Genomic DNA, 15,050 nt, shown 5'->3' on the forward strand with positions numbered 1-15,050 from the left:
GACTGTTTTTACCTTACCTTATGTTGGCACTTTTGTAGCTTACATAATCAAGCAATCTTTTCACCAGTTACCAGTATGAGTCTGAGTGCTCAGCAGTTTTCTATGATATTTCCTCTCCTCTGAGCCTTAAGCCTAGTCCAGAAACCCTTTAGGGTCGAATAGCAGCTAGGTTCTGCAAGACCCAACATATTGTTCAGACTCACCATCTGAATTGTTGTACCTTCAGCGCAAGTACCTGGCAGCTCCCAAATTCTCATTGGACAGCAACATCGCGCAGGTGGCAAGCTTGCCAGATCTTTACCGGGTCTTCGAATGCTGTTAGACTGCAATTTCTATTCGCAAATGCTGCCATAATGTATGTAGACTACAATGATTATATGATGCATCGATAACGACGAGAGTGCGGTGAAGATAAGTAATGTAATAAAAGCCCTTGCCATTGGGAGCGGAACGATCAGCCACATTAGAGAGTAGTTAAGTCTCGTGTTGAAAGCCGTTCAGCAGAGTCTGACTCGGCTTGTGGGTCATTCGCAGCCACAGCTCTTTGCATGAGGATGTATCGCTGCTTTGCTGATTCGGACTGAATACCCTGGCACCATTCTTCAGAAAAGCCTGTAAAGAGTCGCATACGCGTACTACGATGGAATGAATCATTCCTAAAATTAGCAGTACCAGTGTGCACGTACCTAGGTAATTTAACAGTCAGCCAAAGTCCGCCACTTGGCTGTGTTTTTGCCACCGGATTGCAGATATACCCGCCGTAGTGCCGTACTACACATCAGTGACCTTCTGGAAATAATTTACCTTTGCATATTATGAACCCGCCGTTTGTATTACTTCACCACGTCACGCAGAGTCGCAGCCACACTCCTCTTCAGCACTTCAAAGCTCCAGGTGATGTCGATTGGCAAAGGCTCTCAAATTTGACATTCCCATCCCCGGCCAGAGGACCTTCCTCTGTGAAGTCCCAGGACACAAGAAAGAAGTCATACCAACTTCCCCGGCCAGAGGACCCTCCTCCGCGAAGTCCCAGGACACAAGAAAGAAGTCCTCACTGACTTCCTTGTCAGACTCTACTCTTGTCTATGTAGATCTCCACTTCGCTTACCTTGGGATCAACCCTTTGGTTGACCAGACTGCTGAGAGCATATGCGGTCCAAAGTGGGCTGTCGCACGAGACTAGACAGTCTACAAGGATGCTCCAGCTGCATCTACCACTGGCTCAAAGGTGAACACTGCTCATGGCCCACCCATGGCCTGGCCTGCTCCATTTGGGAGAGATCTCACAAAGGAAGGAGGTGTGCGCTCCGTCGATCATCATTATATTATACTCATTTTACATAACATACATTCAAATACACACATTCAAAATGCTGTGCCTAAAAGTTCAGCCTATTCGCAGAAGTGCAACTGAGTCATCTCTATTTAGTAACTAAATCACAACCCGCAAATGGCTACCAAGGCGCCACTAACTTACCATGTACTGGCGAAAAAGCTGGATTTTATAACTCATTATTCATTCCATAGGTGCAGACTTGTCACTTGCGGTCCTTCCAGTCGGAGAACCCCGTTACAGATGTTCAAGTGCGACCATCGTATGTACAGGACTTACTTGTCCATTCTTTCCCTATACCACTTGGAGAGAATGTTACCCATAGATTTCCAGTCTCGACCGCCCACTGCCTAATCATCGGTTGCGGCCTCGCCGACATATTGTATCTCAGGTGCCAACATCGATACCTTGTCGGCTCATCCGAAGCCGTCCAATCAAGGTAAATCAGAAGCACAAAAAAAGATCAATAGGATGGCATATTGGGACTCCGATGCTTGTTCCGTGAAATTTTGCGATGAGGAAGGGACGTCGTTGGCGGCGTACTTCGCCAAGCAGATTGTGCGTAGATCTGCAAGCCAACGTAGAGTGGGCAAAGTAAGCGTCTTTTTTGTTCGCCAACCCTCGTACTTATACATTTTCATTTAGCAGGCACCAATCTATCGTAGTCGCTCCAATATACCGTCTGTGCTTGATCGTACAGCAGCAGATGTTGAAGCGGCTGCTGCTGGGACAAACAGTCTCATTTCTGAGGGTGTGCGAACGAGTTGCAGGGAAAGCGATGACAAGTTGCCCGAAGCAGTGGCTCATCGCACTCGTGTATCGACGTTGACGCGGACACCATAATGGTACATTCACCTTACTCTGATCTTCTCATTCACTGTAACATCACTCTTTACAGCAAACACTTGAGATGGAGCACGCATCGCTATCTACGTTGACACGGATGTTGTCATGGTACATTCGCCTTACTCTGAGGACGTTATCATGGTATATTCACCTTACTCTGCTCTTCTCATTCAGTTTAATATCATTCATTACAGGAGAACATGTTTATTGAACAAGCGATGTAAAGCGTCATCGACGAAGGCAACCAAATAAACTGTGAGTCCTACATATGACACAGCCAAGGAGAACTAACGTCTAACTGCACAATAGTCCATATTCTCGTCAGTTTTCTAGTCAGTTTACTGCTCTATACCTCTCCCGGCTCGTCTATATGAATATTGTGTACCACACCTCACACCATATCTGCCCAGTTAGTTTCCACTGTTGACATTCACCCCACTCACCACTTCAATCTCAATTTCTTCTTTCCCTCGTGTTAATCTTCCATACCAATATAATCAACTACTTAGTTTGGTGTTAGTTAGTTAACCAAATGTAGCTACCCTCAGCCTGCTTTGAAGACATCTGAAATCTGAGACTTTGAAGACTTTTGGGACATCAAAGACTTTGGCGACGTCTGAAATCTGGGACTAAGACTTGCAAGACTTTAGGGATAGTACGGCTATTCGACACTTCTAAATATAAATGTTTCATTCAATTCGCTGCCTGTCCTTGATCCATCAATCGATCACTTCTCCTATTTCATACAGATTCTTGAATGTGTTGTATTTGCATGGAAAATCTTGTGCAACTTATATGGTCAAAACAGAAATAGGTTTCAAAGTTCAACACTGTTTTCTCTTCTTGGGCTGGTACATATGTTAGAGGGAATTTCAAGGATTAATATGAGCCAGGAATGAAAGAAAATGGCGGTTGGGATGCGGAGATAATGTCAAAATACTGATTTCTTTGCACATTTGGCATATCTCATAACCCCTGCATTCCGGAGAGTTCAAAACCATTACCAATCAATTCATAGGCCTTAAAAACACTGGGGCCATCATTTTTTGTATTGGTCTTGGGTCATAATTCAGCATGGCAAGATATATAAGATAATAGGGAGAAGGAGAACCTTCTGTATCTCCACAACCTGATTTTTCCTGACAAAATGGGCTTTACCATCGTGTTCAGAAACATCAAGAGCCCCCAGGAAAAATACCCTTGAAGTCCTGGCTAGTCATATGAAGCCTAGAAAAATCAATCTTTGAGGGGGGGCATCAGGCAAACACTCACATCACATTCAATATTGATTTTGAACGCTCTCAAACCATCTCCAATACATTTCTATGCTCATTAAACACTAGGTACATCCTTTTGTACATCAGTAATGACATAAAATCATGCCTCTTGGTGGAGTAGGTAGGGGGAGGGGGTACCATGACTCTGAGTAATGATTTTTTCTGACAAAATCAGCATTGCCATCACATTCAGATTGGTCAATAACCTATGTATCAAGTTCTATTTACAACCAGGCAAGTCAAATGGAGCCTCAAAAAATCAATCATTGGGTGAGGCAGCATAACAGAGTGACACTGCTTACATAAGCACAATGTGGTCAACTTGAACTAAAAATTCACTTTCTTACCTGCTCTATGGTGAGGAAGGTTCCAAGAGATACAAGAAAGGTAAAAAAGCTCTGAGGTTAATCCTCCGAGATGTTGTAGCATGTGTCTACCTATCAAAAAGTGTCAACAACAAGTGCAATGGAGCTGCAGGACACAGCCATTATTTTCACCATTGTGCATTCTATGATATTGACATTGTGAACTTGACTGATATCTTCAAGGACCTCAAAGACCTGTCACATCACAGATGGAGAGGTGGAAAGTGAAGATATAATTGGTAAAATCAGATCAAAAATCCACCAGATATGTGTAATAATCATGTCTTTGGTGGGTTTCCCCAGTGTGGTCTAACTATTTAAAGCTTTGGAAAGCTGAGTGCGATTATGATGGATGTTATGTCAATTTTATGCTAGACACTAGACAAATTTTTATAATGCTATGTCATTCTCGAATCAACTCCCTGATGGATGAGCTTGTTTCTTATTTATATGGTCAAAACAGAAATAGGTTTCAAAGTTCAAAACTTTTTTCTCTTCTTGGGCTGGTACATATGTTAGAGGGATTTCCAAGGATCAATAGGAGCCCAGAATAAAAGAAAACGGCGGTTGGGATGTGGAGATAATGTCGAAATACTGACTTTTCATACCTGTGACCAAACTCAATATTCTCGACCTCCAGAGACCCTGGGATCATCACCAATCGATTTCTATGTCTTAAAAACACTGGGACCATGATTTACAGTATCGGTTTTGAGTTAAAACTAACCATAGTAAGATATATGGGGTAGGAGGTGGGAGGAGGACCTTCTATATCTCAACAACCTGATTTTTCCTGACAAAACGGGCTCTACCATCGTGTCCAGGGACATCAAGAGCACTCCGGAAAAATACTTTTAGAGGACAAGCAAGTCATGGGAAGCCTAGAAAATCGATCTTTGAGGGGATATCAGGAAAGCTCACATATTTTATTCAGGATGGCCTCAAATAGCTCTGATACTATTCTCAATCACTTTATATAATTGGAAAACAGTAGGAACATACATTTATATACTGGTATTTACATAATATCATGATATATGAGTTTGGGGGGGAGGGGGACCCTGCATATCTCAACGGCCTGATTTTTCCTGACAAAACTAGCTTTACCATCGTATTCAGTGGCATCAAGAACCCCCAGGAAACATACTTTTGGAGTCCTAGCAAGACATGGGAAGCCTAGAAAAATCGATCTTTGAGGGGGGTATCAGGCAAACTCGCACATCACATTCCATATTGGTTCAGAACACTATGAAACCATCTCAAATCTATACACCCTATGGCTGTATATTATATATATCATCACACATTTTCCTATTGTTTTTGGTATCCTATCTGATGGAATGGATCACTGGGAGTCCATTGCACTATGTTTCAAGGAATTTGGTGGTCAGGAACATGAGTTATGCTCATTTTACTGAGTATCATCTCATGTTACTGTATTACCATATTAAGATAGTGTAACCCAATTGAAACACCTAGCATTCTTCACAAACAACTATATATGCCCTATAGTATTATTCTAACCATGTTTTTGCAACTACCTTTAGGTTAAGCTTGCGTTATGGTATATCAAAGGCCCTCATTTTGCGCAAATATGCACATGTCATATTTGTGTGAAACATATGTAACCTCATTTTGCGCAAATATGAACATGTCATATTTGTGTGAAACATAAGTGACCTCATTTTGCACAAATATGCACATGTCATATTTGTGTAAAACATAAGTGACCTCATTTTGCACAAATATGCACATGTCATATTTTCACAAAAAATATGTAAAGGCCCTCATTTTGCGCAAATATGCACATGCCATATTTGCGTGAAACATATGTAACCACATCTTGCGCAAATCTAAACTTCTCAAATTTGCGTGAAATGTATGTACCCTCATCTTGCGCAAATATAAACTTTTGATATTTGTGGGAAAAGTATATAACCTTGTATTTGCATGAAAAGTATGTACCCTCATCTTGCGCAAATATAAACTTCTCATATTTGCGTGGAATTACCATATAGTGTGGATACAGTCAAAGTGTCAGTCTGATTTGTATGCAAAGTCAGTCAGGTCAGTCTTGACTATACAATATTGTAGACTTCTGCATATAACTATTCATTCAGAGTGTCCGGACTGACCTGACTGACTTTGGTATACATCTGGTATCAGACATATGGTTCTGATTTCCGACACCAAATATGACTGACCTGAGGCCAGTTATATGTCTGATGTCAGACATGTCAGGTCAACATTGCAGACAGTGTGGTTAAAATTGAAGAAAAGAATTCCTGCGTATGGCAAGAGTTGAACTTATGACTTTTTGAGTGTAGGCTAGGTCATGTGACCTATCAATCTGTTTCAACTTTTACACCCCTCTACCCGTCCCCATCCCTGCTCTAGCCTTATATGGGGCATCTCTGCTTCTTTTCTTTCCCATCTGTCCTATTTTTGGTCAGAAATGAAAATTCCTTACCTCACACCTTCTGTTTTTCTTTTCAGAGGTATGTAACCGTCCCTGCTTCCTTTTATTCCCACGGTGCGCAACCATCCCTGTGTCCCTGCTCTCAAAAGGCAACCGTCCCTGCGTCCCTGTTCAAAAAAGGCAATCGTCCCTGCTCTCAAAAGGAAACCATCCCTCGTGTCAAATGCAAGGTAACCATCATTTCAGTTCATATCAATACTGACCAGCAGTGGGACGCTTGACGTCCCTGCTGGCGTTTGCTGAGCCTTCCCTTTCTCTCGCTGGCTTCAGATAGTATCAGTGAATAATGATTTAAACCATCTCATACATGTTTGTCATAGACTACTGTCTATATATCTAAGAGCGGTAAAATGCGAATTCTAAAAGTGTGAAGCTGAAAGGAGGAATCAGAGCTGAAAAGAAAGGCCAAGTGCGAAAATAAAACAAGAAATGAGAGCTGGACAGATGTAAAATAAGAAAATAACATGAGGAATGACCTTAAAAGACAGTAAGACAGGAAAACACAAGAAGGAACGAGAGCGAGAAAGAGCAAGAGAAGCAAAAATGCGAAATATAAAGTGTGAAACTGAAAGGAGGAATGAGAGCCACTGTGAGAGGCAAAAATGCGAAAATAAAGCAAGAAATGAGAACTAGACAGAGGTAAAATGTGAAAATGACAGGAGGAATGATATCAAAAGGACATACAACGCACAAATAAAAGAAGGAATGTCATAGTACATGCCTTGTTGGTTTTCTTATCTTTTTGTTCATGTCGGTTTGGATGGTACGTGTCCTTGTTGATCTGCTTGTCTCGTTTTTGATGTCATTTTTGATAGTACATGTCTTTGTCGGTCAGCTTGTTTCATTTTCTTTGTGTATTTTGGCAGTACGTGTTGATTTTCATTCACCAGTGTCATTTATGTTGTCATTTTTGGTAGTGCATGTCCTTGCTGGTCTGCCAGCCTCATTTTTTGGTGCATTTTGTGTGGTGCCACTCCCTCTAGCCTATAATGGCAGAGTATTTTTGAGCTGTAATGCTTGGGAGAAGGGGCTACTGAGTTGCGCTTCTGCTGTGTTTTGGTTCTGGAGGATATACTACGTAGTGCTTATCCTATCTATATGTTTCTATGACGGGAGGGATGAGAGGAAGAGAGTGGTAAAAATGTGACACTGAAAAAAGCAGTGAAAGCTGGAGAGAAAAGGCAAAAATGCGACAATGACAGGATGAATGTAAGTGAGAGGAAGACAAAAATGCAGAAATAGCAGGAGGAGGAACAATAATGTAATAGTACTTGCAGCCATGTCATTCGTTTTTTTCACAAGTCCCCTCAGTTTTACTACACTCCAAGCTCATGGCAGATGCAGTACAGGCTGTGGAGGTGACTTCCGCTGGCATTGATGATGTTGCTGTCGATGCCTGGCATGGTTTGCGCCAACTACTTTTGCATCACGGAAAGCAATTTCTTATTCAATGCTAAGTACACTAGCTCGGTCACGACTCACAGGGATATGCACATGATGCATGTACTACAAAAACTCATCTGGCATCCATACCAGCGCCGGGTCGGTTATTCCTCAAATCCGGAGTCCACTCGCATTTCAGACATCTCCTAGATAACATGGATCTCGTACCTCCAATTTGATCAAGGTCAGTCAAAACTCAAGTTGGACATCCACATATTACAAAAACTTGTCTGGCATCCCATACCAGCGCCGGGTCGGTTATTCCTCAAATCCGGAGTCCACTCGCATTTCAGACATCTCCTAGATAACATGGATCTCATACCTCCAATTTGATCAAGGTCAGTCAAAACTCAAGTTGGACATCCACATATTACAAAAACTCGTCTGGCATCCATACCAGCGCCGGGTCAGTTATTCCTCAAATACGGAGTCCACTCGCATTTCAGACATCTCCTAGACGACATGGATCTCGTACCTCCAATTTGATATGTCCATTTCCAATAGTTTTTTTTACCTTGCTGATTTTTTACTTTTCTCGAGCAATAAGCAGACATGAAGATTCAGATGAGTTTGCATAGTAGTATCTGCATGTGATCCCGTGTTTTGAACGAGTCAGGGTGCTTGTTATTGAATGAGAAACTACTTTCCTTGAACAAAGAAAGTGGCCTGAAAATAAGCAAGGTAATAAACTACTGGAAATGGACAAATCAAATTGGAGGTACAAGATCCATGGTATCTAGGAGATTCCTGAAATGCGAGTAGACTCCGGATTTGAGGAATAACCGACTTGATGCTGGTATGGATGCCAGATGAGTTTTTGTGATACGTGGATGTCCATCTTGAGTTTTGACTGAGCTTGAACTCATGATGATCCCCCAGTATATAAAGGTCGTCGTATTCGATGGCGACCTCCTCAGTTTCATCACTTGAAGCAACTCCCAACCCTCAAGCTACATAACACATCTTATCATCATGGTTTCTAGCAGCACTTGCGCCATCTTTAACGTGGAGTATTCCAACCAGGTCGTGGACTTGAAAGAGGGCGGACAAGCCGACGGCACTCCTGTCGTGGGCTATGTCTTCAACAGGGTGGGAACGAACCTCCATCAGCGTGTCAGTGTTCATTCCTTGGTTCAGATCATCCAGGCTAACGATCGGGGCAGTGGTATGTTGAAGTCCTCAAGACGGACGCGGAAGGCAACATCACAGTTCATTTGACCAACAACGGAAATGGAAACTACCTGAGGGTTGAGACAGCGCTTCTTGTAAGAGATGATATTTGCTCCTGCGATGTACTGCTGTGACGTGTCTTTGAATTTACAGAACCAAGGTCTTGAAGGCAGTCACTTCTCCATGAAGTGGCTGTTGGTCAAACAAGGTGACTCTGGGAAGTACTTGTGAGTGATGCGGCTGAGAACTGTGGACCATCATTCTACAGGTCACTTACCTATGCACAGCATCAAAGTCCCGGACACAAATTTCACATGCGTCCTTCCAAACAACCACAATTACACCCAGGTACGGTTCCAAGCTCGTTATGCAACGGACAGAATAACTCATGATTTGTATTTGGTAGATCAAGCTTGCTGTCTTGGACGAGAGTGACCCAAAGCAGATGTGGATGTTCCAGGAGGTCTAAGTGAAGTTTTGGGCTGGATTCACCCAAAGAGCTTTACAACAGTCCAGTATCTCCTTTATACACCCTATGGCTGTATATTATATATATTATCACACTTTTTCCTGTTGTTTTTGGTGTCCTATCTGATGAAATGGATCACTGGGATTCCATTGCACTATGTTTTAAAGAATTTGGTGGTCAGGAACATCAGTTATGCTCATTTTATTGAGTATCATCTCATGTTACTGTATTACCATATTAAGATGGTGTAACCCAATTGAAACACCTGGCATTTTTCACAAACAACTGTATGTGCCCTGTAGTGTTCTAAACACATGATTTCCAGCCAATATTACAAAATATTAATATGCTGTATACTAGGGGAGGAGGAGAAGATGGGCTACAACCTTAAAAAAAATTGCTAATGCTCCAAATCTTAGTCCATTGAATTCTATGACCTTAGAAATAATAGGAAGAAGCTTTGCTTGATGGTTGATGATGTTAGAGACTAATGGTAATAGAAAATTGACATCTACGATACTTACCAAGTCTGATACCTCATAAAAAATTCTGAGTAGTTTATAACTTGGTGCATCATCTTCTGTGATCTTGAAAATGATGGAAAGCAGTTGATTTAGATAATTGGTGATGTTGGTGATCACTGGTTTTAGTTGACCCCTTACTAGCATATCCACCATGTCTGGTACCTCATAAAAAATTGCTGGTAGTTTGTAACTAAGTGCATCATCTTCTGTGACCTTAAGAATGATGGGAAGCATGTTGTACAAATGATTGGTGATGTTAGTGATCACTAGGTATAGTTGACCCCTTACTAGCATATCCACCATGTCTAGTACCTCATAAAAATTACTGGCAGTTCATAACTTGGTGTATCATCTTCTGTGACCTTGAAAATAGTAGGAAGCATGTTGCTCAGATGATCAGTAATGCAGGTGATTACTATTTGCAGTTGACCTCTCCTTAGCATACTCACCATATCTAGTATCTCATAAAAAATTACTGGAAGTTTATAACTTGGTGAATTATCTTCTGTAGCCTTAAGAATAGTGGGAAGCAGTTGATTTGAAAGATTGGTGATGTTGGTGATTACTAGTTGTAGCTGACCTTTCACTAGCATATCCACTATATCTAGTACCTCATAAAAATTTTCTAGCAGTTTATAACTTGTTGAATTATCTTTTGTAGGCTTAAGAATGATGGAAAGCATTTTATTCAAATAATTAGTGATGTTGGTGATCATTGGTTGTAGCTGACCTCTCACCATCACATCCACCATCTCTAGTAGTTCATAAAAAATTGCTAGCAGTTTACAACTTGGTGCATCATCTTCTGTGACTTTAAAATGATGGAAAGTATGTTGCTCAGATAATCAGTGATGCAGATGATCACCATTGATACCTCATAAAAAATCCCTAGTAGTTTGCAACCTGGTGCATCATCTTCTGTGACTTTGAAAATAGTGGAAAGCAGATAATTTGGAAGATTGGTGATGTTGGTGATCACTGGTTATAGTTGATTCCCTACTAGCATATTTATCATATCTAGTATTTCATAAAAAATCACTTATGGTACATAACTTGGTACATCATCTTCCATGACCTGAAAAATAGTGGGAAGCATTTTTTTCAAATGATTGGTGATGTTGGTCATCACTGATTGTGGTTGACTCCTTACTAGTATATCCACCATGTCTACCTCATAAAATATTACTTGCAGTTCATAACTTGGTGTATTATTTTCTATGACCTTGAAAGTATTGGGAAGCATGTTGCTCAGATGATCAGTGATGCAGGTAATCACTATTTGCAGTTGACCCCTCACCAGCATACCCACCATATCTAGTACCTCATAAAAAATTCCTGGAAGTTTATAACTTGGTGAATCATCTTCTGTAGCCTTAAAAATAGTGGGAAGCAGTTGATTTGGAAGATTGGTAATATTGGTGATTACTGGCTGTAGTTGATCCCCTACTAGCATATCTATCATATTTAGTATCTTATAAAATATTACTCTCAGTACATAACTTGGTACATCATCTTCTATGACTTGGAAAATAGTGGGAAGCAGTTGATTTAGACGATTGGTAATGTTTGTAATCACTATCTGCAGTTGACCCCTCACTGGCATACTCACTATATCTAGTGTCTTATAAAAAATTCTTAGAATTTTAACACTTAGTGTATCATCTTTTGTGACCTTGAAAATAATGGGAAATAATTGATTTGGAAGATTGATGATATTGATGATCACTAGTTGTAGATGAATGGATAGTCCTTATGAAGAACAAAGGTACCTGCTGAGACTGAAACTCCTGCTCCTATACATTCTATGATTTAAGATAGATGCACTGAGATGTGAAAGAATCAAACTGATTACATATAACAATCAGATTCTGAGCCTTCATAACTGAAGAGACAACTGTTGAAATAGCTTCTAATGAAGTTCCATATGTCAAAGGCACTGTCACTACAAATACTGTAATAAGGACAGAATTTCATAAAATTGGTCTAGTATGAGCAATCAGAATCCTAACTACTGATGTAATTCAACTCCCAAGGTTGATAGACAGATATGATTCATTTCTGGGAATTTGTTATAGTGATTAGTTTACTTTGAACTTGAGCAAAACTCAGTATGATTTTGAGATGATCAAATGCATTGCAAGGCAAACCCTATAACTATAACTAAAACTAAAACTAGCTACAATCATTATCATCCTCTACATTGGTGGTTGATGCAGCCTTTTCACATTAAAGAGAATAATTTGCAATGTACTGATTTCTGTTGACAATTGAAGATTGTAACAGGCAACATCAATTCTTAAAGTATTTAGTTTACAATCATGAACACAAAATACATCAACATAATACTATGAACTGGTGGAAAATCACAAATGCTACAGTAAAACGAATCTGCTCTAAGCTACATAGCTAAAAATCAGGAAAATACCAAGGTGTCAGAGTCAGCAATAATTTGTGGTTATTACCATCATCATCCTCATCATCACCATCACCATCACCTTCTTCTTCCTTTTCTTCCTCATTAAGCATCAGGCTCTTGGGTATCAGCATAGTATTGCTGGCAGGATTATAGGTGGCATCTTGATAGGCAGCAAGAATAATGCTTCCAAAAAACTCTTGCAAGTCTAGGGCCAAGGATACTTGGAAGAGATCTTGAATTCCAGTTCTCTCCAAAGCAGATGTATCCAGATTCAGCAGGATAGATGTAGGAATTCCTTCCTGAGCTCTGGAATGTGCAGCTTGGGTGATTTGTTTTGTGATACCAGGAAGGTTGGAGTGAGGAATAGGATGAACACCCACAGCTAACACTACATCCACAAGATTCTCATCATGAGCTAGAACTGAATTCAAATTTGGCTGCTCCTCTGAACAAACCACAATATTTGGATATCTAATGTCATGATGTCCAAAACTATGGGTGAATGTTGGACAGTCAGTGCATATAGGAAGTTCATCTGAGAGAGACTGATCCAAAAATATGGCTGATGGTGTCACATTGTCACAAGAAGTGCAAGACATTTGGTCCAGATGTCCTAGCAATGGGATGCATCTTGGACAATCAGGTGTCCCTATCTGAAATGAGTTGGGAACTCCAAAGGACAGCAGTCCAGTGGTTTTTTCCATGGCATCAATATTTTGAGTGTAGACCCTCAAAATATTGCCACGGCGGTCCAAAGAGTGAATAGCCTGATAAAGTAGGTTTTTGATAGGTGCTCTCTTTAGATGGTGCATCATAGTCTGGAACACTAATAATGACTTGATGGGTTCCTGCAAAGAAAGTAATATATAAGATGTTCTCAAAGACATCTAGAACCTTTATATTATGCACCTGTCATATTATGGGAAGCAGTAATTCAAAAGAATGAACTGGAAATTCAGATGCAGCAGGAACAGATACCCCTGGACCTATAGAGAGTGTGCAATGAAGTAGAGTTTCTTAAGCATAAAACTTTTAAAAGATGAACTTGATCATACCACAAATGACAATCAGATTTTTAGCATGTAAGATGATATCCAACACCTTCTGAACCTCTTTACCTCCAGAAGTTTTTGAGACAAAATTGTTTTGGGCGATATTAATAATAGATGAAGAAGATTGAGCATGATCAACTGATGAAGGTGGAACACATTGTTTTCTAAAACGGCGCTGCTGCATGACTGGGCTAAAGCTCCTGGATCAGCATATTCATCCAGAATTACTACAGTTGAGCTGTCAGAATTACCTGACTTTCATGATAGTCTTTAATGCAGATGCTTTTGTGATTTCCAAGTTGTATCGGTGTACATGTGAGAAATTCAGATTTGAGAGTCCATCCATGGCCATCATGATAAATAGACCACAAGACCAGCTATCTTTTTGTTTTTGATCATCTGGTGAAGTATGATGAACAATCTTCCAGTCTTTGAATCTGTGTTTAAGTGATTTGATCTCTGGATATGTTTCATATTTCAGCCAATGCTCTAGGCCAGCAGCAGCATGCTGCAAATTCTGATAGCAAAATTATGATATCAGATACCTAGATATTATAGGTGGATTAAAAATTCTACTGACTTTTTGAGCCCAAGTAGGATGGATTTCCAAGCTATCAAAGAAACCTATTTCATGAGCTGACCAGTCCACCCAACCCAGGACCCAGTGAGAGGGACTGCCTTCACATAGAGGAAAAGCCCAACATCTGGAGTCAAGCATTTTTTTTTGGTTATCTAAGTCCAAGAAGTTGAAACAAGATCTAGTTTAATATAAATATCTGCTTAAAAAAACATACTGACCACAGAAATAATGTTTTCTAGAGTTGTTCCACATGAAGTTTTTCCATGTATCAAGTGGGGGACCAGTGAACTGATCAAGATATATCCAGCTGTAGTCAAAATGCTGTGCTGTTCAATAGATACCAGATTGGCATATGCATTCATGACTGTTCTATTAATCTTCTGGTGTTGATTTTGCAGGCAATCAAGGTCTTCATCTATGAGCTCAATGCCTCCTATATAGCGTGATGATAATCGGAGTGGTCTGTTTAATGCTATGCTGGATGCTTGTGGGAAGGGAAGTATCACATCTTCTGTTTTTGTTTCTTGCTTGATCCCATCCTGGTTCAGAGAAGATGAAAAAGCTAGTGGATCAATATCTGGCATGATTGAGGAAGCCTTGAAAATAACAAAGTGGACTGAGATAAATAATGTATGGCTACATGCAACCCACGGTTTAATAAAATCTAGTATATCTGCTGACTAAGAATCCAAGTTTGGACATCTGCAAATCTGGACATGAGGTCTGAGGCTCTGAACATAATATGGTAGTGTCTTATCATATAAATGAAAGAAGCTCTAGTGGATGATTGGTTATGATATGAATCTCTGGTTCCAAGTTAGTGTTTGACTATGATACATACTTAGCCTATCATATTGTAAAACATGGCCAATGCTTTAAAACTTAGTCGATGATCTTTAGAATAGCAATGATAACTTTATTTGAATGTCTGCTAATGTGTGAAATCTCTGCTCTATACCCTTATCACCGAAGAAGGTTCTGGCAGGCTTGGTGCTTTTGCTGTACTGGCCACAACATCTTCAACCATCTCTGAGCCTGTCCTACTTCTATGGAAGAAACTACCTTCTGTGGAACCTCTCATTGATCTCCTTCCAAA

At 40.4% G+C, this 15,050-nt stretch overlaps 5 protein-coding genes across 5 annotated transcripts; 2 read left to right on the forward strand and 3 right to left on the reverse strand.

Annotated features, from left to right (window-relative positions):
- Nucleotides 1-463: 463 nt before the first annotated feature.
- On the reverse strand, nucleotides 464-1,712 carry F5891DRAFT_1225459 (uncharacterized protein; the record flags this gene model as incomplete). Its single annotated transcript, XM_041369496.1, has 6 exons — nucleotides 464-635; nucleotides 687-771; nucleotides 993-1,083; nucleotides 1,109-1,188; nucleotides 1,478-1,495; nucleotides 1,613-1,712. The coding sequence occupies 6 exons, from the start codon at nucleotides 1,710-1,712 to the stop codon at nucleotides 464-466; spliced, it is 546 nt and encodes a 181-aa protein (XP_041226400.1).
- A 92-nt stretch (nucleotides 1,713-1,804) lies between these two features.
- Nucleotides 1,805-2,176, forward strand: F5891DRAFT_1188315 (uncharacterized protein; the record flags this gene model as incomplete). The annotated part of the gene is made up of 2 exons (XM_041366981.1): nucleotides 1,805-1,927; nucleotides 1,982-2,176. 2 exons carry the CDS (start codon nucleotides 1,805-1,807, stop codon nucleotides 2,174-2,176), a joined length of 318 nt encoding a protein of 105 aa, XP_041226401.1.
- A 6,539-nt stretch (nucleotides 2,177-8,715) lies between these two features.
- Nucleotides 8,716-9,382, forward strand: F5891DRAFT_980040 (uncharacterized protein; the record flags this gene model as incomplete). Its single annotated transcript, XM_041376958.1, has 5 exons — nucleotides 8,716-8,856; nucleotides 8,907-9,008; nucleotides 9,067-9,140; nucleotides 9,201-9,261; nucleotides 9,320-9,382. 5 exons carry the CDS (start codon nucleotides 8,716-8,718, stop codon nucleotides 9,380-9,382), a joined length of 441 nt encoding a protein of 146 aa, XP_041226402.1.
- Nucleotides 9,383-9,619: 237 nt separating this feature from the next.
- F5891DRAFT_980041 (uncharacterized protein) lies at nucleotides 9,620-10,209 on the reverse strand (the record flags this gene model as incomplete). Its single annotated transcript, XM_041376959.1, has 2 exons — nucleotides 9,620-9,688; nucleotides 9,907-10,209. The coding sequence occupies 2 exons, from the start codon at nucleotides 10,207-10,209 to the stop codon at nucleotides 9,620-9,622; spliced, it is 372 nt and encodes a 123-aa protein (XP_041226403.1).
- Nucleotides 10,210-12,312: 2,103 nt separating this feature from the next.
- F5891DRAFT_980042 (uncharacterized protein) lies at nucleotides 12,313-14,538 on the reverse strand (the record flags this gene model as incomplete). Its single annotated transcript, XM_041376960.1, has 6 exons — nucleotides 12,313-13,170; nucleotides 13,424-13,574; nucleotides 13,626-13,891; nucleotides 13,955-14,078; nucleotides 14,169-14,242; nucleotides 14,296-14,538. 6 exons carry the CDS (start codon nucleotides 14,536-14,538, stop codon nucleotides 12,313-12,315), a joined length of 1,716 nt encoding a protein of 571 aa, XP_041226404.1.
- Nucleotides 14,539-15,050: the final 512 nt, after the last annotated feature.

The sequence above is a fragment of the Suillus fuscotomentosus genome, assembly GCF_016647785.1.
Source record: "Suillus fuscotomentosus strain FC203 chromosome Unknown F5891scaffold_25, whole genome shotgun sequence".
Classification (NCBI taxonomy): Eukaryota; Fungi; Basidiomycota; class Agaricomycetes; order Boletales; family Suillaceae; genus Suillus; species Suillus fuscotomentosus.